At 39.8% G+C, this 26,977-nt stretch overlaps 1 protein-coding gene across 1 annotated transcript in view; it reads left to right on the top strand.

The window, feature by feature from the left end:
- Shrm (shroom) overlaps nt 1-26,977 on the top strand; it is a 122,694-nt gene that overhangs the window by 62,354 nt on the left and 33,363 nt on the right. The window contains exons 2-7 of the mRNA XM_087413716.1: nt 10,932-11,309; nt 11,977-12,289; nt 13,584-13,823; nt 13,948-14,102; nt 14,175-15,029; nt 15,125-16,837. Coding sequence (XP_087269842.1) covers nt 10,966-11,309; nt 11,977-12,289; nt 13,584-13,823; nt 13,948-14,102; nt 14,175-15,029; nt 15,125-16,837 — 3,620 coding nt within the window. The 5' untranslated portion in view covers nt 10,932-10,965. The remainder of the gene's footprint in view (nt 1-10,931; nt 11,310-11,976; nt 12,290-13,583; nt 13,824-13,947; nt 14,103-14,174; nt 15,030-15,124; nt 16,838-26,977) is intronic.

The raw sequence follows: 26,977 nt of genomic DNA, 5'->3' as shown, positions 1-26,977 counted from the left end.
ATGACGATGAAGAAATCATCGGTTTAATACAGCTCAATTTTTTTTTAATTGTGCAAAAGTATGGAGTTGTATTTAGAATTCCAATATGTATACGTGTACGCATGTACGTGCGATGACTTCTCTTCTCATGCATTGAGCCGTTTCAATATTTTACTCGCTCGTCGGAATCCTGCGCACCTCCGCGCGCGGAACCGATTCGCCGCCTCGATAATCGTTCGATTCTTTTCGTGTTTATCGGTACAAGAGCAGGAAGAACTTGCGCGTGGTTGTGCGAATGCGAGTCTCGGCTCCGGGGGCCGTTACTCCAGGAAATCGCAAGCGGTACTACGCATTTGCAACGCGCGAACGTTACGTATACTGCGTAGCTTGCGCGCGAATCCCTCGTAGCGTGTTGCGCCAATTCTTTCCGGCGTGCTCGCGAGCGCGCAGAGGGCAGATAAGGCGAGCGCGATGCAACCGTGGGAGGAACGAACGGGCCGAGATTCTTCCCGCTTGAGAGCCTTTCCACGTTTCCGCGAGCGACCTTATCCCGCGAGCGACAAGCCGCTCGTTTTCGACCGAGCCGCCGCGCCGCCCGACCTCTTCCGGATGCGTCGCTGCTCGGTAGTCATTGCGAAAGCCGGATTACTTAATCCTTTAGCTGCACAAAAGGTTTCTTCAGCTGCGCAAATGAGTCTCGTTGTTATGCTTCAGATGTAACATGTTTTACGTTTTACCACATTACTTGTTTAAGACGAGGAGAAATTCTTCTTTAATCCGGGAATAATCACTTGGAATATTCTTATATCCGAGCGGCAAAAAATGTAAAATAAATTGTTTGACATATTTTCTTTCTTTTTTGATAACTTTCTTTTTAATAATTATTCTTTATGAACTTTTAAATATGCAATTTTATCAGAAACTTAATAATATAGAAAAACATTTTATTAATTAACATTTTTATTTCTTAGAAATATTATCGTAATAATTATTATCGTGTTTATTTGTAATATTTGTCTGATTTTTATAGCTTACTTTTTTCAGAAAATTGTCAGTAGATTCATATCCATAATATTCTTAAATATTAATAAATCGAAAATAATCAATATGTACAATATGTAATTAACATGAATAATTTTTAATTGTAAATAAAAATACCCCAGATGATAGCTATGTAAAAAACAATAAGATGACTCTCGGGTTAAGGAATAATTCTATATTCTATATGAAGATACGAGATGCAGCATCGCATTTTACTTATGTTAAATAAAAGATAATTTACATGCGCTATTCGTTCTATTTGATGTACTTCCTAAACAGCATACATGTCTAAAATAGGCATATAAGACGTCTTAAAGATGCGTCTGGGTTTATTTTTCTCTGTGTAAGATAACGTGTTTCATTAAGTTATCATTCGTGTATATTTATGCAATCGCATAAAATTCGCATGCAATGAGTGTAACTATGTAACGCCTGCGCATTAAGAGGGTTTAACGCGTGGAGCCGCATAAAGAACGGCGGATGCGAAAGGTGACTCACGTGGAATGGAACGTGAACGATAAGGTAAAGAGTGCGCAGGATCGCACTAGTATTTAACTAGTATTAGTATTTAAATAGCGTTCTTTTCTACTTTACGATAATGCACTTCTCATCTGTTCGGGCACGAGCGCGTATTTTATTCCGCTTTTAACATACAGTGGGCGGAAGGCGTAGATCAGTGTCTCCTCTATGAGCTGCTCTGCATATAACTGTAACGAGGACCAAAAGAACCGCAATCTATCCTATGTCGTAACTAAATTTACAGACACCGAGAAATCGGCGTGTCGAATCGAGTACTCTTAGCATCTTTCGTTCGACATAATTACGGTGCGATTCTGCTCTATTAGCATAGAAGTTGCGTCATTTATGTCTGACGAAAGCCTACATGATGCGCATCATAAAAAGCATCGGGCTTGGTTGCGATCGCACGAATCAAGTTCTTCTTCTGAAGTTATTGATTCCGCATTTACAGAGCAGGGTCAACGATCTCGCTATTCGAGCTGGTGAGATCGCGATTACCGGCAGCGTGATTCGAGAAATGAATTAGGAGAGAAATACAATGGATTATCTCGATATCGATCGATCGAACGAGAGAACGCATTCGTATTCCTTTTTCTTCTTTCGGGCGCTGGAGATAAACTCTTGCTGGTCCTCTGAAGTATCTATGAGAAGGAGATGGAGAAAGAGAGAGAGAGAGAGAGAGAGAGAGAGAGAGAAAAGGGATATATAGATAGATAATCTCTAGTTTAACAAATGGAAATGCGAGTCAAGAACAATGATAGCGCACTTGTACTGAGCCTGCTCGCGTTGTGTAGGTATTACTTGTCGATTATTCACGATAATTACTACCGTAATCGGTAAGAATAAATTGCGCATTACAGCACGTCGTTCTTTTATCCATCCTTTGCTTTTTCCCTGCCAATCGTGCGCGCCTTTTGATCTCCCGCTACAGAAGTAACGGCGCGACTGCGGTGGAATCCAAACGGGCGCAAAAATCACGATGGGATTGAATCACGATCGACACCGATCGCATTTCACACGGTGATTCTGGGCATAGCGTTTTACACAAGTTCATGAAATCGATTGATAAGATCGAAGACTCTGTCGAACTCCGAGAATCGTCTCTAATGTCACGATCTTTACCAATATTTACGATCACGATGCCAAGGTATTTCACATTGTCTACGAGGATAGCTTCTGGTATTCTAACGGTCGCACGCTTTAACAGGCTTGCATAATTATAGGCGAGTGATTGATCGATCGTCGCCGTCAATGTTTGATATTAATTGCTTCGATCGAGGTTGTAAAGAACTTTGCGTGAAAGTATACGTTGATCAGCCGACGTAATACAGGCTTAATGTTTCACGCGTAACATCCATATCGTGCTGTCGAGTTATGGCCCACACTTTCAAAAAGGAACATGAACTCTCGACCGCGTCGTGGGCTAAAACGACGGAAATTACGAGCCCCTTCCCTTGGATACGAGTGCGTGATCCGCCGTATTTTACCAATTTATCTTTTACTCATGCCTCGCCTTTCTACTCCGTGCTTTATGCCTTCTCCCTTTTCGGGTGAATGCCTTTTATGCGGGTGGGAAAAGGATATTTTTAGCGGTTACGTCATATTTTAATGGAAGAATGTTACTCAATTTTTGCAATTATTAATGATTATCAATGACAAACTAATGACAAACATCGACTACAACGACAAACTTTTTATTGCTAGATATTAACATCAATAATAATATCGCAATAATAATTTTCTATAAATAAATAATACCCGATGCGTATGTATATACCGACGATCTCGAGATCTATTAATGACTGCGTTCGGATACCTCCGATGCCTCGGATTCATCATCTATCCTTGTTTAACATTTAATGTCCATTAATGAGGCATCGAAAGCATCCGAACGACGTTTCCGAACACAGCCAGTAAATTGCAAGACTCGAAATGAAGAGAGACTGAGAAAGTTATAAACTGAGAATCTCACGGACTCTTATTATTGTCGCGATTGCCAGGATGTGGACTTTTCCACAAGTTTTTCCAACGCAGTCAATAGTCTTTGAAATAATTTTATCTCCCGTCTGTAATCGTGCTAAAGAAGCGAAAGCGATTTCCTTCATCGACTTTCGACTCATCAAATCTTGCAACTATCATTGACTAACTTCTGTCATGAATGTGCGATAGGCTAAACGCATTTGGTTATGCTAATTCAAATTGACTGCCGAGATGATTGCAGCGAAAAAGGGAATTGGATTCGCCTCATTATCATAAAATGACGATGTGACGGATGGGAAAATTGATTGGCATAGACATGTCGAAGCACGTGCCAGGCTTACTGCTGTGACGGTTGTTTTCCAACCTCTTGGAATGAATAATGTTTCTCCGATTATTATGTTAGTTTGGTTAGTGATGTTATACACAAACGATAGACAATATCTTGTAGCAACACCGGATTAATTGAATGGGGGGACACAAACGAAAAGCATAATTGATTACCACGTGATTATATCGTACGATATAATCACATGTGTCCGATATCTAGAATATCTATGATTATACACTGATTGACATGGAACAGACATGGATTCACATAATGAATATCAGCATCTATATCAATCCGCTATATCTGACGGAATACATCATCTTCTGTAAGAATCGTAATTGCTCAACGTCAATTGTTGATGTTATTAACATCGATATCCATTAGATTAGTGGCAGAATGTTATATTTTCGTTTTTGCAAACGTTTGAACGGATGTAGGTTTTGATATCTGTATCAGTTTATCAGAAGGGTGCCATCATCAGGAGGATACGCGATAATTCTGATATCAAGATTCGTAGAAGGATAATTTTCTCGTAAATCTGCCGTTACTCGAGGAGTCCCATAAGGCATTCCTTAAAGCGGATAAGCCATATCTCACGCAGCTGGATCTGTCCTCCGCTGCCATATAGATTGTGAATTTGTAGCGAGGATTCTTTCGCAGTGGCCTCATCTACGGTTAATCGACTACCTATTCAATGTCTACTTCAAGAACACGTAGCAGGACATCGTCTGGATATTCACCGACGCGAGCAGCCTGATACATGACACGCGATGCAGTACCGTACTCGGATACCGCGGCATCGAATAGAAGATATACGACACGCGCGAACGTTGTACGAATAACGATTTACACCGCGGCGCTAAACGAGGCTGCGACGTAACGATCAATTTCGTACGTCCTCCGTTTACTCACAGCCACAAATCAGACGCTCCTCAAGGGGTATCTATATTCGACATACTTCCGCTGGCAAAAATAAATTATGGCTGTATAGACATAGACTGGTAATTAAGCAGCACATAAAGTATTGGAGCATTTATCACGAGATAGAGAGGGAAGAGTATAGGAAGAGAAGATTTGCTGGTACCGAGACGTGGAAAGCCCTCGCAAGCGCAACCGTGGGATGAGAGGCGGATTTCTCATCTGCGCATCCTACGCCAGTGAGATTGCACCACTTCTGAAGGCGTGCTCCGAGAGAGATGCTCGTACGGCCTGCATTTTCAGCGACACACCGGTACCGACAATGGCTACCGTTGGAAACGAAACGGTGAAAGAGGCACGACGAGTGACGCGGGGTCCACATGAGAGATGCGAATTCGCTGCCAACGCGGACACGAGTTCCGCGAGAACCGAATCAAAAGTTTGGCTGGAGAAAAGAATCAAGTCGACTCCGGATTTCCATGAGCGGCCCATGAGATGCTGGTGTGAGTCGCTTCTGTTGTCCCGCCCTGGTTCACACCTTCCACGTTCTACCTTCTCTTGTCCCCTTGCCCTCGTCTACCTTACATCCTCCGGCCTTCTACCTTCCATTCCTTGGCCTCGCGCACTCGTTCGCCCGCTCGCGTGCGCACAAGCCGCTCGCATTGAATTTACCGCTTCGAGCTGCTTCAAGAAAACCAGACAGTTCGACGATAAGCTACGCACAGTGTCGTATGTCTCCTCTACATTCTGCGTTCGATTAAGATTCCCCATCAATTTCTTTTTTCTTTCCTCAGACTAGATATCAGGAACGCGACCTACGCGAGTTTCGCTAATCTTCATTGTTCCCTGAGCTGCTGTCGGCCATAGCTACTAATATCTCGCGAATTTTTTGTGCCGATTTCTTACCGAAAATTCTCTGTATTTTAAGTTAATCAGACGATGCAGAGTCTAAATCTTATGAATTAGATTATTAAATTTTTTACATCCTAACAGAAAAATAACATCTTCTTGAATGATTAGCGCCAATAATGATAATAAATGCATTCAGAAAAAGATATAAGACATAGTGATGATAACTATAAAAGTAACAATTATGCAAATTTATATGTAGAATTAATATACATAATTGAACAAGCTATTTTATAATTATTACAATTATTGTAAAATAGTTTATTTAAAACTATATATATTATTTGTTCAACTATGTACATTAATTCTACGTAAAACTTGTATTTGTTGTCAGCACTATATTTTTCTCCGAGTGTGATTATATTGTAAAAATTTTCGATAATATTTAAATGTTTCGAAACAGACAAAAATATACTTATATTTGTATACGTTCAAACATGTAAGATAAAATGTTTTTTTACTTCTATCTTTTGTTAATTAATGATTTATGTATAATGAAATTGCGCGGAACCACGTCATTAAGATGCGTCGTGGCGAATTTACATCTGTGAGTCACGTTGGACGAAGTCCAACTCGATTTCTAAGAGCCTTCCTTTCTTCTTACGGTAGATCGTTCTCCGGAATTACGTATATTCGGGTACCCAGTCAACGAACTCAACATGCATTAATTACGTGATGCAACGCTTTCGCCCCACTGCGGATCTACTCATGTACCTTCTCTTTCTTGGTTGAAAGTCAAAAGAGCGCAGCTTCTTTTTCAGCTCTTTAATTTTAACTCTTTTTTTTAGCAATTCTTTCTTTTTCTTCTCATTAAAATCGTATAAATAATGAACACCAACAAAAACGAACATTGCAACGTAACATACTGTTGCGTGCATACACACTTGACAGTACAAAAAGAATAAATAATACTCTTTGCAGGTTACAGTATATGGCCATTAGGTTTCACTGAGCATAAAAGTATATATTACGAGTTAAGTAACAAGATACTCCCTGCGTGTACCTATAACTCATTAGTAATATGATAACTGACGTACTGATAGAGCACGATCGTCCATGTTGAAAAAATCAAGCACGTTTAGTAAAAGAAGTTATTGTTAAGTCTTATATTAGTTTCAAATTATATTCCGCGGACAAAATTATTTCACTAATAAATGAATTGAATCGTAAGATAACATACGTATAGTCACGGAATTAATTGTCCGCTATTATATCGATGATTTCTAAAAACTGTTGTTCGGATATTAAAAAAATAATTTTACGCATTATTGTTTAATAAGTTACATGTATATTTAAACAACTAACTGTGAACTAATGTCGTCACACTAATTTGAAGAATAGTCTAATCATCGATATAATGATGTACTGCCCGAACAATTAATTTCACGACTGTACGTATGTCAATTATACGACGACGTACATAATGAAAATTGCAGACGAACATTACTTTGAATTACACTGTAGCTATTGAATTACATCTCGTAATGTATTACGAGGTACGTTCCCATCATGTGTAGACCATTGCTAATCTTAAAGAGTACATTACGATCTTCTTTACGATCTCCTCACCGGTAATCGTCGCGCGTGAGACTTGCTCTCGTGCATGTCGGCGAGAAATTAGTGGGAACATCGTGGTGACAATCTTTCCCTCCTCCGTAAACGGCAGTCTTTACTCGCGCTCTCGCGGGAAATGAATTCCAGGGAATTTATCACGGCGAAACTCGACGGCGCGATGATACCGTCGGACAGTCGGCAATTTACAAGGCGTGATTTAAGGGCACGCGGTCCGTAACGCTTTAATACGCGCGAGAGTTGCGCCCGCCTCTCTATCCGACTTCTATATGCGCATAACGTGAGAGCGCAGCGCGCTGGCATGCGCCTTGCGCCATCGTCTGTTCCTCAGTTCCTCTGTTCCTCCCTCGTTTCGTTTGCTTCTACGAACCGCACGACACGCGTGCGAATGCGGAAAACAGGCGAGTATAACGCGTAAGTGCATCAGTGAATGAACGCACGTGACCGAATGTCACGTATAACCGTCGACCCCGCAGGCAGGGTCGAAAAAATCGAAGGGTTCAAGAGTAAAAGACGATTCTTCCCGGTCCGTGATGATCCTTGTAATTTGTGCTGTGATTTTTGTCTACGTTCTACCTTTCTCCTCTACCCTCCCCCTCCCCCCTTCGGTCCACAAGCATTTATGAAATCACCGAAATCGGCGAGTCGTTCCTTCGCCACATTGTTGCAATTTGCAGTAATGATCACTCACGCGGCGTATTCCCGTTGGCAGTCCATGTCGGAAATTATACGCTACGTTGGTGTTGCGTGCACGAAAAGAATAATGCGGGAGTCGCGCATCAGCAGCAACCGATAACTCGTATAAGAAATAAAGAAAAGCAGAGATAGTCTACGTGGGCGTGCATAATAGTTATTGGATGCGGTACTCCATTGCTTCGACGAAGCGGTAATTGAATCGCACAGCTTCCTATCGCGGAAGTCTCTATCGCGATTCATTCGTAATGAAATCCAGTATATCATGCGTGGCACACTAGCCTACTACTCGCCTTCATGCGAGAGAGAGAGAAATGTTCGCTCGCGCAAACTCTACGATTCGAGAAAATATTGAAATAGAGGTAGTCATTATGTGTCGATTAAGGTGCCTTAAAAATCATGATTCCCGTTTTATGCATTTGTCCCGTCTCGTTTTTCGTTATGCAAAAACCGCAACATCGACACGCCCACCGTAACAAACCCAATTTAACGCACGCTAGTTAATCGTGAGTTTCTAATACGCGGCTGTTGATAACTTCATGTCCAATTGATTAGTGGGAAAATCAGTTTCGCTAATCAGTTTCGCTGTTAGACGACGTATGCATTTGATACAAGACGAATATCGCGTTTTGCGGACTATTTTGAAATATGGTTGAGTACAGAATTGCAGAATTACGCGTAAGAATTACAACCGTCTATGATTTGTTGTACCTGATTGTGGCTACGATCGGTGCAGCACAGTTAATAAATCCGCTATTCGTGCGCTATTGTATTCAGAGCGATCGTAATTTCGATATTTCCCAGCGCTTATTAATAACTACCTGACAAATATTGAAAGAAATATCGCATATCGTGATATACTTTCGCTTATTATAAAATTGTTCGAGTATTTTACGATCTCCTACGCGCCACTATGCGAATGAATCTACCGTTCGCGATGCGTGCTCCAAGTACGCGTTGCGTGTTGTTGAGGATTCTTGCAATTATGAATCATCGCTGGGCGAAGTTGGAAACTTCGTAGGTCGCGTGGGTAAAAATCGGCAGTACCTGGATGCCTCGGGGGCAGCCGATTCCAGGACGATTCGCCGCACGAGATTGCAAAGTTTTACCGTTCGCGAAAACGGCGCTCTCGGCCTCGCAAGACCGTTTTCTTGCTTATTCGTATCTTTTTTTTGTCTGTTTCTTGCGCTTCTCGTGATGCAAGACATTTATGGAAAAAGGATGAAAATATTTCGATGATGAAACGGAGAAACGAAAATCGAATCTTTGTGATACATAATTACATACGTTATTATTAATATTCATCTTGAAATTGGAGTTAATTATATATGTATATTGATCCAGGCAACACATAGTTCAAAATCGGGACATAAAATATAAAAAATGATTTGCAAGAACCATCTAAAAGATGTTTAAAAGATATCTTATATTCCAATTTTAGACTTATATTGTCTACACTTATAAGTCCATATATATATATACCTTCCTTTTATCGATAATTGTGCATATTTAGCATAATGTGCACATAGCGCGAGAAATATACACTGAGAGAAATATTTTAGTACATAGCCGTGAATTTGTTGATATGTAACTAATAAAAATTTTCCAACTTTTTCATTAGTAACGTATCATAATTGTACATACTAACACTTTTTTCTCAGAGTATAGTTATGTTATAGAATGGATCTCAAAAATAAATGCGCATTTATTTCTGAGATAAAAATGAGGTGAATATGAACTATGGTTTTTCGATTCCGAAAAGCTCCGATTCGATCAAAAATCTTGATTGAGCTGTTTTAATATTTCAACCTAATAAATAAAATTTCAGTGCTTTCATTAATTTCTTGCGAAAAAAAGGATTTTAATAATTAATATTAACCATCTATAATTCTTAATTAAAGCGCTGTTAAAGTCGTTAATTTACAAAGTGCTATCGTAATCATCCTAAGGAGAACTGATATTTATAAGAGTTTTACAATTTAAATGAACTAAAGTGCTTGTAATTTATAATTAATCCACTATTTAAATTAATCGTAGAATAGATAAAAACTTGCTTGGCAAAAAGTTAAACGAACTTATACACGGCGATTCCTTCCGCGTTGAAAATATGCAATCGTTTCTATTTTACTTTTTGGCATCCGTGCTCCTCGTTAAAAGCTGTCATTATTCACGCGCTCCAGAGACCCCTGACTCGGAAATAGCGTTATCTATCAGTCTCATCAATCATATTGCTGAGTGTGCCTCTATATTAACGCGACTCATTACTTCTCTGTCGCCCGAGAGTTAACTGCATGTATACGTGTCTCTAATTCGCCCAAAGGTTAAATAACCAGTCGTAAGATGTTTTTCTCGGATTTTATCTCGTAACCGATACGCCCAGCATCCAATCCTACAATCTCGCACCTACTAGCATTGCAGATAATGTAATTTCCCCCGCGAACAGAGTGAAATTAGAATAATGCTACTCGTATATCTACGATATCGCGATCATTTACATTACTAGAAAACATCCACGACGATGTATTACAGGATGTCGAAAAATTCATTTTAAGTTTCATTCGAAGCAAGAATTAAAACAGATATAATTTTTATGACCTAAATTAGTTATATATCTGCCGCACGCTATAATCACATTATATTTGCATTTTGTAACACAATTATTATACATCATTTTTGTATGTTTTTATTTCGAAACAAGTCTTCGATGCTATATTTAAGTAAATTCCGAAATAGAAAAGCAGAAATTATTGCGCGCAGAGACAGCATTATGATTTAATAATATTACAAAATTAAAGATCTATCGATTGATAAAATGTTCACGTAACATTTAATTTGCATGTACGCGTGCTACCTCATAAATATGCGAAAATGCTGCACCCGATTCTGTTATACTTAATCGTAATCGCTTAATCTATTCTATGCGACTGTCTAATCACGGGACTTTATCTCAGGGGACGTCGAAGCTCATGATTTTAATTTTCTGCTCACTTAGGTGTATCCCGGATGGCGGGGACGTTGGTTACACGATGACGGAGTTGCAACCGTCGCCGCCAGGATATCGCGTCCAGGATGAGGCCCCAGGCCCACCTTCCTGTCCCCCGGGGTCTTACAAATACGCGAGCCACGGCCACGGGAGCGAGGCTGCCAATTTCAAGAGTGCCACGTCGTATTCTCAGGAAGGCTATGGCCTTAAGCAGAGTCCGCCTCGGTCGGTGGCTCCTAACGAATATTACCGTCGCAGAAACGACGGGCGGAGGTCCAGCACGGAGAATGATCACGAGGGTGGTAGCGGCGGCAAGAAGGCCACCGCAGTTACCAGTTACAACGACGGTCACAAGAAGAATACTCCGGGCTATAAGAACGACTGCGGGTACGTGCTCGCGATTACGTGCGCGCTTTTTTCTCAATGTTGGTTCACGCAACTCTCTTTTCCTGCTTCTTTTTCTGCTCTCTCTTTCTTTCTCCCTTCGATCCTCTTCCGACGCAAATTATCGTAAGCAATGATTATCCGGTATATAAAATAAATTATCGATATATAAAGCGATTTAATTCGAGTACTGTAATAATAAGATTACTTGCAGGATAATGAGATAAGATTTCCGTCATAAGATTTATTAAATGCAAATTAGTATATATTAGTATATAACTGGAAGGATATGTCTTTGTTTTTTTTTTATATGAACGGTATATTGTCGAGAAAATAATAACGGAACGGAACATTGGGGAAATATCCCGATTACTGCACAAGTTACTCGTTGACAGTATCATAAATTATACAGTCCACACACATCCTGGTAATAAAGTGGTTCAATGACATAGCGCTCAGAAGCACCGCGGTCGAGAGTGCCGTATTACGAGTGATTCATTGGGCGAGGTGCTAATAAACAGATGATTTTGCGTCCGTGCGTAATTGTTTCCACGTAGGGAGGACGTTGCGTCACACATGCTATTTCTGGTCTCTCCGACTGTCACGGACGTGCAATGTGCAACTGGCACTGGTTTAACCGCGACGTTTCCATACTCGTTTGTCCCATTAGGTACAGCGAGAACCTCGGATTCAACAGTTTCACGCTCCCTCTTAATGAGAGAGACGAAGCTTCACCACCACCGACGCCGCCAGTTAGGGATGCCTCCAGTCTCAAGGGCGTGTGTTACGGCCCGGGACACGAGAAGTATCCTTCGTGGCCAAGCGCGCCAGAACGACACTCCGACGAGGATATCCACAGCTCAGGGCACAGCGGTTCTCATCGCTCCAAGTCTTGGACCGATCACACCAACTATCCGAAGGAGAAGCCGGCCCAATACACCAGACCACACACGAAGAGGCCCAATCCTGCATTCACGCAGCAGGTAACTTGTAAAGCCCTCTTCGTTTTCCGTAAAACGATCGTTAGGCCGCATCGCTTATACAACCTGAACGTAGACTGTGCATTTGCATAGCGAACGTCGTGATTTACTATTAATTAAATACATAAAAGATATCGCACGCAAGCACACACGATTTCAATTTCCGTTATTTTTGTAGGTTTTATTATTAAATATTAATACCCATTTGCTATGCACTATAAAAAGAATAACTTTTACATTACTTTGCAAGAATTAATCGCGACAATTAATAGGAACAGGTAGCGTGTAATACGGATGGATAAATAAAATGATCTTATTATAGCTTTTAGAAATTATTATATTAACTTAATAAAGATATTTTCAATTTCTGTCATTTACTCGATTGCATTAGCCCGATTTCTTTATAGAAATCCTTCCTGTTGTAGCTCAGAATTCGCTATGTCAGCCGTTCTCGATTGTCTTGCCGGTTGCAAAATCGAATCTCGTTTACATGACACCAAAGTATCTCGGCGGTATAAACAAGTCACGAGGCAACGGAGCTTATCGAAACACTTTCCTCATGCTTTCAAACGAATTACAAAGTTTCACGTCGACACCATCCACGTGTTTAACAATTAAGGGGACTTATTCGGGCGAGCATGCCGTGTTAAGAATCAGGATCACCTCGGGGCAAAACCTTAGTGTATATACTGTGCTGCGCCCTAAAACGACGTACGCAATTAATCTCCCACACCCGCACCCTCCTTTCTCTCAGTGACATAATCACCAGCGTGCTACTGGCTTTCTCAGAAGTAGGCCGTGGTATTTTGAAGGTCTGACCCGCATCGCGTCGTAAATTTCGGTATACCAGCTCCCGGTATCAAGCAAAGAGAAAATTGTAGGTTAAAAAAACAGAGAGAGATGCTAGCTAACTCAAGTTACTTTTTTTCGTTGACCATGAAGTTTTATTAGACGGCGTGATTTCTAATTTAGAACGCACGCAATTAGCTCCCTCCTGATCTATTTTAAGATTAAGACTTTTTTACTATTTCTCTTGTCGAGGAAATGCGAGAATGAATAAGACCGTGAGTCATAGAATACTGCAGCTAAAAGCTAATCGTTACTAACACATAACAGGCGTATGCATTGCCGATGCAAAAATATTTTTCAATCGCGTAAATTTATATAAGTATTTTATTAATCGTTCAATTCTCTGCGTTATTTTATTGTAAATGTAAAATGTGTAACAAAAATTACTTTGGCAAGTGCCACTTTCTAAGTACATTTTCTATTACATTGCAAAAATTGAATATTACAGTTGAAGACGGTAATGGAGCGTTGCGAGAAGATCCCAGCCGAAACTTACGAGTCACGCAACAGAAGTAGTGTTGAAGAAGAGCCGAGATTGTGGCCGCGCGTGGATCGTGAAGGCAAAGCTTTGGGAGATGCGGAATATGTGGTTCCATCACCACCGGAACGAGAACAGCAGTCTCAGACTTTGAGTCACGTTGATCTGGAGGCTTATGTTAGAAGCTACCAGGACCCTCAGGTGTCTCAGGTAAGAAGATACAGTCGAATAATAATTCGAGCCGAAATATTCTGAGAATATGAAAAAACATATAATGCTTAACAGTACTGTAGACATTTTTTTTCTTATTTTCATGTCGAATTTATTTATTTAGGTGGACCTCTATCGCGAAACAACCTTAACGCAAGCTGGTCTTGAAGAATATACGAGAGTGCAGCATTCTCAACAAGCTAGCTATGCGCAATCCGAGGGATATCACAGCTATGTATCCAGCGTGGATTCTACGACGAACACACCGTTTCTCGACAGGCAAGATTATTTTTATACATCATTTTATTAACATGCGATGTCTTTGTAATGAGAGATTGCTTTTTTTATCAGATTGAGGAGAGACAGCGAGGCGGTAGCACAAAGGCCCACGGCGTCTTGGGAAGATACTTCTCGAGAGGGTAGAGACAGCGTAGTGACTACGTCTAGTGGTAGCGCTTCTAGTAGCGAGACTTTGAAATGGCACGGTTCGATGTCGGATGTCAGCGTATCGAGCGGTATGCCTCCTCGCCAAGTAGTATCCGATCGATGGCATCATGGATCTATGTCAGATGTTAGCAGTGTAAACGGAGGGATTATAACTCAAAAATCCAACAATGTTTGTCACGAAAAGTGGCAGAGTTCTATGAGTGATGTCAGTACGTCCGAGATAGGCCCGCCAGCGAAAGGAAGGCACAGCCTTGACAAATGGCAGTCTTCGATGAACGATCGAAACAAGAAGGGACAGAGTAGGCCCAGCTTGCCAGCGGTGATCGATCACTGTACGACGTCCGCGTCGATCAGTGATATCTGCCAAACGTCGGCGATTCGAGACAGCAAGTGGCAGGAATCCAATCTCGATGATGATTCACTGAATGATAGATCACAAACGAATCAGTGGGACAATTCGAGTAGATTGGAGAACGACAAATATACTCAATCTATGCCGCAAAGTCCTACACGTCAGCAAGTTGGAGCAGCAAGTCCACAGAGTTCTGAAAATTGGAATCCTATACATGGATCGATGTCCGACGTGAGTCAAACTAATGGAATTCAGTGCAGTAAGCAGCTGATCGCTCATAGTGCCAGGGTGCAGACTCCTCAACGACATCATTCGGAAAGCGTGCTGTATTTGGATCGCGAACGTAGCAAACGAAAACTTTATCCAGTCAGTACAACGCAACCACAAGAATCCACGCAATCTTCAAGGTAAATTGACGTATATATTTTTCTAGAATTATTATACTTCTTTGTAATAAATATGATCATAAACTACAATATTTTGCAACATTTCTTTTTTCTAGAATGACCTTAAATTCACCGCCACAACCGCAGCTTTCAGTAGCTGAACGCGTCAACGAATTGGAAAAGCAACAAATGCGTTACACTTATTTGGATCCAGAAAAACGTCATAGAGTATCCGATCCTACTTTGAAAGCGATTCAAAAGAAAGCGCTATTATCTTACTACGAAAGACATCATCAAGCGTCTTGGCGATCGGAACCTCAGTTGGCGCAAGGTCCTGCGCCAACTCCTCAGAGTCCTCAAAGTCCACCACCGCAGCCTCCTCCCCGACCGAGACCTTCCTCATCCCGAAGAGCCAGTTCAGCATCAGATTATGCCAGTGGAACGTGGAGAGAAAACGTTAGTAGAGCTCAGAATCAAGGAAATGGTGACTTGCCGAGTCCTAAGCATCAACATAGCAACAGTTGCAGTAGTCTCTCTACGGATTTATTAGGTCCTGTGATAGTTGGACCAGCTATATCGATAGACGATTGGGTGCCCGAGAGACCGCCTAAAAAGCCACACCTGAGAACCGCTTTCAATGAACGCATACCCAGCCCCGATTTGCCACCACCGTCGCCGCCGACAGTCACAGAAAGTGAGGTCCACGATTGCGACGATCCATTGCCACCCCCACCACCTGAACTCAGCGAGGATTGTTTTACAGAGCGTAAATCTAACAACATTCACCATCAGACGGAGGAAACGGCAAAGATCAGTCGTGAAAGGTCATGCGAACGACATAAGTCGGAAAGACATTCCATGAAAAGATCGAAACATAACGCCAAGAGAGATCACGATAAGCCCACCGGCAAATCCTCACCGAATTCGACGAAAACAGGCGTGCAAGAACAGGAACAGCATCAATTCGTGAGATCCGCCGCGGCATTGAAACACGTGGATTCCGAAATGGTACTGGAGAACGGAGTCTCGGCTGGCTTCGCCACGCACAGAATGGTAATCACGGGACGTTCCAGTTTGAGATATCCTTCTACCCAGAAACTTATGGTGAATGGGAGGATAGCTCCGACAAGGAGAATATCCGAGGAGAGATCTTTTTCAACCAGACCTCCGGCGCAACTACCTGATCTCATATCGCAAAGATACAGTGATTCCGGGAATCAGAGACCTGCCCCGCAAGTTCCCGTGGAACCGAGGATTATTCGACAGGAATCGATGCGAGTTGACGGGACGCGTGTCGACGCGTCCGGTTTGTTACGAAACGATTCTGGCCAGAGATTAGAATCTTCTTCAGGTCAAAGACCGCAGCCTCAAGTGCCTAAAAATGCAGATAAGAATGCTATTGCGAGTCCATCTTCGAGACCGAATTATCTGCCAGTGACAGAAGTCGCGAAGAGTCCGTCCAAATACCTGAAGAGCGGAAATCACAGTTTTTCCATTGGCAGCCCGGTGAAAACGGGATACGAAGCTAGTTCAAAGCTATTTCCCTCGGAGTCAAGCCCACAAAAATATCACGAACCCCCAAAATACGTTCCTAATCACCATCAACGTTCTAATGACGTGACGCAGAGGACTACGCACGGTTATTATGCACTACCGCCGAAGTACATTGATATTCCTAAACAGAAACCTCAGCCTCAATGTCCGACGGAGAAATACAGCACGGATTCTCCTAGTTCGCCACCGCCGCCTTTAGCACCACGGCAGAATACATCGGGTAGGAAGTCCTTGCCGCCTCCGCCGAGACCTGCACCTCCGCACTCTCATCAAGGGTAAGTTTAATTGTAACAATCTTTTTATATTTCAACGTCTCAACGTCTTTATCAATTATGTTACATTTACCATCATTAAATTATTATTGATAACTGTCACGGTCAATTAATCAGTCACAAGTTGCGTGATTGTACATAACGGTAAATTCAACTTGTCGTTATTTTAATTTCTCGAGACCATTAATGGTAACGATCGCCATTAATGGTACCATCAAGATTTATTTTTATCAGAACTTGTTAATCTTTGGAGACACGAGCCCATGATTTTTTCCTGTGTCGTTCATTCTGTAATTATCAATTATTAAAGGTCTCGAACAGGTTAAAGCTTTTATTGCTAAAATGGCATCGCGTAATTTAAGATATGGGCACACGCGATCCCGTAATTGTAAAGTAATTGAATGGTAAATAACCGCCTCCGTTGCTAGATACAGCATCATTATTATAATCCATGTATCCGCAACGTCCTGCCATACATTGCGCTTATCCCACGATCGATCAATTGAATTAGAGATAACTGTAAATACACCTTACTCTGCGTGATCGATACGGCTTGTGAGACTGATCGACGGATCGTCCGGAAATCCGAAGCAACTGATCTTGAAAACTCTGTGGAGCGTCTCTTGTGCGTATCAATCAACGATCACGCACAATCTAGAATCGTTCGTACCGCCAACATAATTTGTGATTCGCTGGCTCGTCTCGCTTCCTTGACATAGATAGGTTCCATATAATTTTCAGTAATTTTCTGTAATTTCTTTCGAATGAGAACAAAACATATAATCGGCAGAACAATATGTTATTTACGTAAATATTATATCAAAGAGAAGAATACACAAACATATTAATCGCAATTGTATATTTAACGCATGAAACATCTAATATCGTCAAAATTATATTTATATTTCTATAATATAAGTATAATTTCTACCATACAACTACTTTACAAACCATTTGCACTTCGTGTTATTTAAGTATCATATAAAATCCTGATGTAGAATATTTATAACCGTAAGCGCCATCGCAACGTGAATTATGTCATTAGAGAATTTAATAGCCTCATCCACATTCTCATAAAACAGAGTTATAAAACGTTGTCTATCACAGGTATGGAAATCAAAGAAAGAGAGCTAACGAGATATCGAACGAAAGAAACACTGTTTTTGTAAACTCTTCACTGTATGTCGCAAACTCATAAACCCCCAAGGATCGCAATATCCGCTACTGACAGTTCGGCGAACTCGGATTACCTGGGGTTATTAATTATTTTCTCGTTCGTTTACTCGAGCGAATCGCATACATTACCATGAGATTATCATTGCAAATCTAACGGTACCCGTACCCAGGCTGATTTACGAGCGTGTGACTTTCCCTGAATTACGTGCAACGTGGCTCTTAAATGACACGGAGACGCGTTACGAGCAATCCTTTCCATACCTCTCGAACGACGTGGAGATATACTGAACGCATAAGATTTACTTATCGAGTTGTATATAACTATCAGTTCGCGCGGGATCGGTATGTTGAACCACTGGGAGATCGGTGTTTCATAAAGGAGAGAACCGTGCCACTCTTATGTGCAAGGTAAGGTCGCAAACCATATACGCTTTCGCGAGAATGTAGAAGAATCACGCTCGTTGAATACGATCGATGTATGTATGCGATATATGTTATTAAATTCCAACGGGTGCGACGTCGAACGTATTCTTGAAAGGCGAGAAGTCGGGCAAGGACGATTTCGCGCGACGGGAGTAATTGTATGAAAAGCAGAACAAGACGTTTCGCGAGTCAAAGGAGGAGCGATAATAACGGCGAGGCGCGTTCTGTGACCCAGCACCTCTTTATTCATCGATCCATGATTTTTCGGGTCACGAAGCACGCGAGAGACTATTGAGAAATAGTCTGAAACGTTTCGCGCGAAAATAGAGAGACACTGATACCGGCAGAAGATGCCGGTAATAAGGTAGAAAAGAGAGTACGAGTGTCTAAACAATCGACTAATAATTATTGCCGGACAAAAGTTCTGTCCGGTTGGGATACAGGATGTAGACTCGATCTCACGGGGCGATAATTCTTTTCACCTTTCTTTTGTTTCCTTCTCGCTCTGATTGGGTGACTACCTGCAACGCACCAGCGATCGACCAACTATTCGATACGCACTCCGACTAAGATGTTCCAAACCCACGACACGGTTCGACGAACGGGCATTTGACTTGCGCCCGACCTTCGACAGGAAGAGGAGATTACCCGGCAGAAGAGTGTCAGAACCGTTGCACGTTTCTCTCTTTTCTCCTACCCCGCACTTTCTTTCGCCTTCCCGCGACCGCGCTAGATATTCGAGAGCGCAACAGTTTGACCTTTCGAATAAACCAACCTATGAGGCAGAAATGTCAGAAAAAAGGTTACCGTGTGCCACCACGGGCGTGTTGGTTTGTTCGTTGGTGCTCGATCATATTTTCCACAAGCGATCGAAAAGACGAAGTGCGGCGCCACGAATACGCCTCACGATAAATTAATAATGAACTCTGACAGTGATCTCATATTTATTGTCGACGTATAAACGTAAATATATCTTACACGACATTTGCATTAATTGCGCAAATTTTGCATAATGAAAGGTTTCGAAATCGCAGCGCATCGCAATTCGTAAGTCTGACGTGAAATTGAATAACGATAAATGCCTTTTTCACTCGCACCACAAGAATACGTCGTTCATAAAAAGGCATTCTTTTAATTGAAATTCAGATTTATGCGAGAGACGGACATACTCTCTTTTTCTCCGATAATCGGAAGTGGCGACCCGCAGCGTTATCGCTAATCCTTGTTACGCGAAACACGAGTCACCGAGTTGTTTTCACTTTTCGTCATGTCGCGGTTGGCATTGCACCTGCGGTACGATAATTGGCCCTTGAATTCCTGTTCGAGCATTATGAAGCCTATACTGCGAAGTGTAATGCAATGTTTCCTTTGCCAAGAAGTCAATTCGATTTGGTGCAAAGTTACGTGCGGAATAATAGCACGAAGAAACGCTAATTCGCATTTGATATATTAAAAATTAAGGCGTTTTATATTTGCTTGTACTTTTATTTTCTATTTTGTCTGTAATTCGCGAAATTTATCTCAGATATTAAATATTTCTAAAAATAAATTATAGTATATTTGTATAAGAAAGATGTATTCGTATATTCATTCTATTTGCTAAGTCAGCTAAATGATATAAATTATATTCTACCAAAATTTTATTATTCTTATAAGGATTTAAGTATTGTTTTTCGATTAGAATTGCTAAAATTCTAAATCTGTCACTATAAATCTTGTTTTATCTTGTTAATTCTTGCAACTGTATACACAACTATATCGCAGAAACGGAGTAGTCGACACCGACAATGACAACACGCAAAGTATCGCTTACACCGGTTGCTCTTGTCGTCCGTCGACATCTTTCACTATGCTGTATCCGATGATATCAAGTAAAACTCATCAAGAAAAGAGCGCGTATCATGTGTCGTGGTGGCTCGAGTCGAGTAACTAATGAATGTCTTTCGCCTCAATTAAATACATCTTTCACTTGATTCGGAACAAATTGTTATTATTTTTATGTTTCAAGGACTGGGAATATATCCTCGTGAAAAGAAAAAGAATAATAAAGATACTAGGCCAAGTACTGGTGAAATGTCACACGTTGTACATTTTTATCGATTACTCTTATCTACAATCGACAGATATTTCCTAGGTGTGGTCGTAAAAATATACACTTAACATTATATAATATATCATTTCTCGGATATGGAAAGGAAATAAGAGAGTAAAACTTTGCGCCGCGTTTATCGAGATAATTACCACAGGGATGCGATAAATCGTTTCGTTTCACCAGTGGTGCATAAAAGTGGAGAAACTTAATTTTTGCGGACCGCCCGCTGCACCGTTTCGCCAGCAGTGGAAAATATTATTGAACTATAATTATGAAATTAGAGTAAATACGCGTTGTATCGCATTATCGACGTACTTGCATCATTCCGCGTATTCATTTATTTTGACGGATAACTTAACTGCCATTAAACATTAAGCAAACAGTCACTTTAACATCCTGCATTAACGTAAAAGAGGAACAAGTGCATTAAGACTAAAAACTTTCCACACTTCGTAACATCCTTCTTCGTATACCTACAACGAGACTCGTTTGATGACTAGTTTGGAAACTGGGTTAATGGTATGCAATCGTAGCTAATTCCAAGCGCGTTTAGCAGTGATAGTGGTAATACCGGTAGTTTACATTCATTAACGAGAGCAGGATTTGGAAGGGAAGAGTGGTTTGCCAAGTCTCCAAATATTGAAACATTTGATTTACAAATGTGTATAGACAATTTCATAAAATTTAATAATAAGAAAGATATTCCATGAAACAAAATACGTAATAATACACGACGTTACAACATCCATTGCCATATGATTAGTAGATATAATTTAGATGATTAGTAGGCACGATTCAGAAAATTCTTGTAACTATTAAATATCTCCATTGAAGTAGCGAAACTCAGACAATACTTATTCTCGTATTTCAGAATGGAACTTTCGCATAACATACAACCAAAATAAACCTTTTTTTCTGCATCAGAGATGAATGACTGCGATAAACATAAAAAATCACGTGTATATGTGTGATTATCGTGTGTATATGCAACATATATACTACAAAAAATGTTTTAAAATGTAAAAGAAGTTATCACAAAATAATTTGAAGATAATAAATAATTACAGCAATTTATGTCTAATTACTGAGATCGCCATTCATATGGATAAAGTTTATTTTGCTCGACTTCGATAAGCTACCAAGCACATCGTCTTATTTGTGACTTACAACTATCCACCAAGGAAATATAAGTGCAACGACGACGTGACAGAGACGAACGACAAACGAAATAACCAGCGAAGACAATAGCCAGCGACTCGAGACCGGACGACACCGGACACGAAGTCACGGAACCGTCTCGAGAAACGGTATCTTCTCGACGACGGTCTACCTTATGATTAAATGATTAACACAAATTGTTCGCAAGTTTACGAGTAGTTTTTGCACAATAAAAAATATTTTATTTATATGCGCGGATAATAAAAAAAATTCATTGTTAAAAAAAAATTTAATTGTATGCTGACATTAATATTTCCATGTCCCTCTATTGTATTTGTCATACCTTGAAATAATATATTAAATTATATTTTAGAATTAAATAAATCCTCAAATATAAAATGCAGCGAAAAAAATATGGCAGTGCAAATATGATGATAGTGCAATTGTACAAATTACATTTTTGATAATGTCTCATAATTTTCATACATTCTCAGATAAAATTTTTATCATATTAATAAATATTGTTACATAATTTCCAATTGTGCATTTATAAAATCTAACTTCTCAGAGGAGAAAAAAAATAACGGAAGATTTTTACTAGTACATTGATCGTAAAATTGCGCAACGTAAAAATTTCCAGGAGCGAGAAAGTCCAATTTGTGTTAAATTGTCCGGCATTAGGTTTTAACCGAACGACGTACCGTTAGAATACGTGTCAGAGCGAGTACGACAAAACGGACAGGTCGAATTCTGTCAAATTCCATCGAGTTTTATTATCCGGATGTTTATTTCCTACGTTCCCAAGCATCCATCAGACATACATTATCAGTACGCGGTTTAGAAAACGACCTAGCCCACTTGCACCTGGGCAAACACGTAACTCTCGACTCGTCACGCAACTTTTCCACGTCGAGAATCTTTTATCCGTGGTATATTTCATTTCAAATTGGCTCTCTCCGATCAATTAAGCGTGCCCAACAACCCGATAGAAAAGATGCTGCCAGTTTCCTACTCACTGTCATAAATATTAACATACAACCTGGTCGTCGTCTGGCAACGTACACTTTCCCTTAATCTTTGAATTTATCCCCTAATCGGCCTAATCTTCGATTATAGATTCTTTATTCACGGTCATCAACAAATTATTAACATCACGGTTGTGCAATAGCATCAGATTGGAAATGAAAGTATTCATCATCCTTTTATTTTGTTTTCACGTTGCTAATGCAATTAACGAGAGAGTTAATTTAAGAAACAAAAAACAAAAAATATTAAAGGAGAGCATATATTATTTCATTTCAAAGATAAAGTTGAGATACTGCAAGATAAAATATGAAACATTAACATAACTTTTACAAAAAGGTCAAAATTACATCTTTGTTGGAGATGTCGCTAAAGATTTTTATTTTATTTTCTATTTCTATTTTCGCTCATATCAGAGGAACTTTAAACCACTGCATTGGCGCATCGCGCTTGATTATTGCGTTTCGATCACGATTTCGTAAATGGAATTTCTACTGCGGAGCAAAAGCACGTATAACGTCAGATGTCAGCCACATGTGAGGCAAATCTCAGGCGACTTTATTATTACGGCGGGTGGTCTCAGGACAGCAGCAGCAGACTGCAACGACAACGGTGGAAGATGCATTATGCTCGCACGTGCTTCTCAAGGTTTACCGGACGATCGCCGGGCCGTCACGTGTAGCCGACGCGACGCAACGCGACGCAACGCGACGCGACGCGACGCCGTGATCTGCAATAAGAGCTCCGTGTGCTCGTAAAGTCTCCATGGCACGGCGTGTTCGCGGTTCCTACCGTAAACCGAACGACCCGTAAGAACAGCCGATCCGACATAAACCATCCGACGTGAACGACCGAGCGAGCTGCGTACTTTCTGTACTTCCTCGAGTCGAGTCAGTGGCCACACGCGACTCTGCCAAGAGCGAAACACCGATCGCTCGGTTGACGCCTGGGTCGTCTGAGAGGTCGCTGACATTTGCTGGAATAATCGCGGCCTCCCGCACCTGCCAGGAAGACCCGATGTAGACGCAGCAAACCGCAGATATAGCAGCCCCGCCGCGGATTCTCTTCTCGTAAAGACAAATAAAACAGAGGCGCTTACAGATACAGTGACCGCCGTCAGAGAAGTTATAAATAGACGATGTGTGGGCACCCAGTTTGTTCTGGATATTTCGCAGCTCGATATTTATTCAAAGTGGAAGATACAGGGCAGATATTTCGAGATAAAAATCATCGTAAGTCATGACGGTTTATGAGAGATCAAGAAAATAATCGCCCAGCGACCTACTTTTATCCAACCACAATTGATCCCGTTTAATACGCCCGATAAGGCGATGACGTATCCTAACACAAATTCCTTTTTATGATCGAACGAGAGCGTAACTGTGAAAGGCAATAAAATCCATGTAGCAATCAACGATCGGTGCCGCATGCGTACGGATGAATCCAGAAAACTGAGATATATATTGAGATTTCGCCTCTAATAAAATTTCAAACCGAAATCATAAATCATAGACTTCGATATTGTCGACATCATCGAATGATCTCACATGAAAGTTAATATCGTCGAAATCACGAGCCGCGCGTTGAAAGCTAGGAATGTCGAATTTATTGAACGTTATCAAGCAACGAAAGGGAACGTTATCAAAGCAACGAATGAGATAGTCAGGTGCTCCGTTATTTTATGATTGTTTATTCACGCATGCCGTGATGAAAAACGGAGGTTTTTAATGTATGCGTTTGGTTCAAGACGAATAAGCAACCTCGCGCGAAACGATCCAGGGTTAAGCGTCGACCGGAATAGTCTGCGGACGACGCACAGATCGAGTGTACATATATCGGAAGCATCACCAATCACCGGAATAGCAAATGACATCAGCGGTAGATGTGCGAACATATAGCTAGTATACGTGCGTGTTTTGTTGCAGATTTGATCACCACGTTGGATTGACGATTGTAATACGAAGACTTGACCTAAAAAACGTATTGCATCGTTATATTTTGAGTAGAGATACGTCAGATTATATTTCCAGCGATAATTAATATAAAATACGCTCTATCCTATATGGATGAATATAAGAAATATTTTCTCTATGTAGGTTTTTCAACACTGAGAAAAAATGTTGTTGATTCAATTAAAATCTACATTATGGGCTGTCACTAACATAAGTGATTAATTCATGTATATTTTTATTGACATAAAGGCCTTGATTATTGAAATAATAATTTATGCCTTTATTGTCAATAAAAATATACATGAATTAATCACTTAAGTTATGTTAATGACAGCTCGTAATATAGAATTTAATTAAATCAACAGCATTTTTTTTTCTCAGTAAACATATATTCGTTATTTTATAATCAGCGTTTTCTGAAATTTCTTTTTTATGTCAAGTCATTATTTTTTGTATCACAGAATAAAAATCTTTTTTCGATTATGTTCAGAACGTATTTACTTTCCTTTAAAAAGGTATTCTAATTCAAAAGGAACAAAAAAATCTGAATTTTTCGTTTCAGTTAAGTTAAAGACTACATGTCAATCAATGACAAATGTCTTTCTTTACATATTTTATTTTTAAATCTTCATAATATAAAAACTAATGATCATTTAGCCATACTAAAATTTTTAGATGCTATATTGTAGATATTGTATTAAATGTATATAAATAGATATGTAAGAGTATAAAAGAATATATATATGCTGCAGTTTTCTTCTAAAAAATTTCAAAAACCGTATTTCAATAGACTGTATTTTTACGCTGGAAAACATCTCTTTAAAGCGAAATTTCACAAGATTACGCAAGCATGCAGTTTATTTTTACAGCTCCCACACTGTTCCGTGTGCACCGCGACCAGCTATTTTAACTTCTCAATAAAATGCGTTATAATGTATATAAATAAATGTATACAAATAAAGTATAGCATAAATCTTGCTAAAACTCATTTTAAATATATAATTTTGTCGTAGTATGTCGAGTAGAATAAACATATTAGAAAGAATATGCATATCGTATATTCGTATAAATATTTGGGATATTGTATTATAAATTTGCGTTTGACATGAGATGTCAGATATAGCACTGTTATGTATTGATAATGTTAATCAATCCAGTTCTGCGAATTGGATTGAAACTAAAACTAAATCAATATCTGAAGCAAGTGACAAACATGTTCGTATACATTCCACAGTCCACTCGCTTAATCTCAATATTACCTAAGTATACACTTAGCAGATCTTAACTAATAATCTGGCTTCACAGAGAGGCGTTAAAAATCTTAGTTTCTTATCACAGAGTACGGCATGGGTATCTATTAGTGGTCGATTCGCGAAACACGGGTTTTCCCTAAGCATAGCTTCGGCTATTATGATGAAGAAAAGTATCTACGAAGAGCTTAGCCGTCGTTCTCGTTTTTGCAATCTGTCATTCCATTCGCAGGAACGAGAGCGAAGTGTAAACGTACTTTCTACTGCGCGCGTTGTCTTATTTTTCGTACCACGGAAGTGCATTGATAACAGCCTTGCGCTCGGTGCACATTAATAAAATACAATGTGGCTCAGTGTTTCATGACTACCGCTTTGGAAATTTCAATGCTAATATTCTTTTACTGATAATTAATCGAACGATATCTACTTAAAGAATGATCAATATTACTTTTTCTTGCCACACCTATTGACATATCTTGTTATATCGATAACAGTATTAATACACTAAAATAAAATAGACACAACTAACGTATCCTTTTATGATATTACACAAATTATCATTTTTTAATCTTTTGAAGTTACCGATGATTTTGTTTGACCCACTCAATTATAAATTTCTTCGTCAAAAATCAAACGACTAAATTTTTTTTTATGTTACTTAAATTTGGATTATTTTTATTAAAATATACTTCTCTTAGTATTCATGTTTTTATAATAGTGTCATTTTGGCTTGAGACTAATTATAATGGCTTTTAATTGATAACTGAATGATCTTATAAATTTAGCGTCAACTCCGGAAAATTAATAGATATTTATGTTACTAAATGCAATATCCATTTTACGATAATTTAGATATTGAGCAGAATAACTTTTTGATGTTACTTTTGGCTTAGAGCTTTTGTTTATAATCAAAAAGCTAAAAGGTCATCAATCTTGTATCTTATTTTCACATTTTTTCATATTTCCATGATGAATTCAAAAACGGTTAATTTTTGGTTGTTGTCAGTTGAAATTTTGGAAAATTGCCCATCTAAACTTGGGACATTACTCCTCTTCCGTACTTTCTTCC

The sequence above is a fragment of the Acromyrmex echinatior genome, chromosome 15, assembly GCF_024713525.1.
Source record: "Acromyrmex echinatior isolate Ae372 chromosome 15, ASM2471352v2, whole genome shotgun sequence".
Classification (NCBI taxonomy): Eukaryota; Metazoa; Arthropoda; class Insecta; order Hymenoptera; family Formicidae; genus Acromyrmex; species Acromyrmex echinatior.
This window is presented reverse-complemented; position numbering and strand designations above follow the sequence as displayed.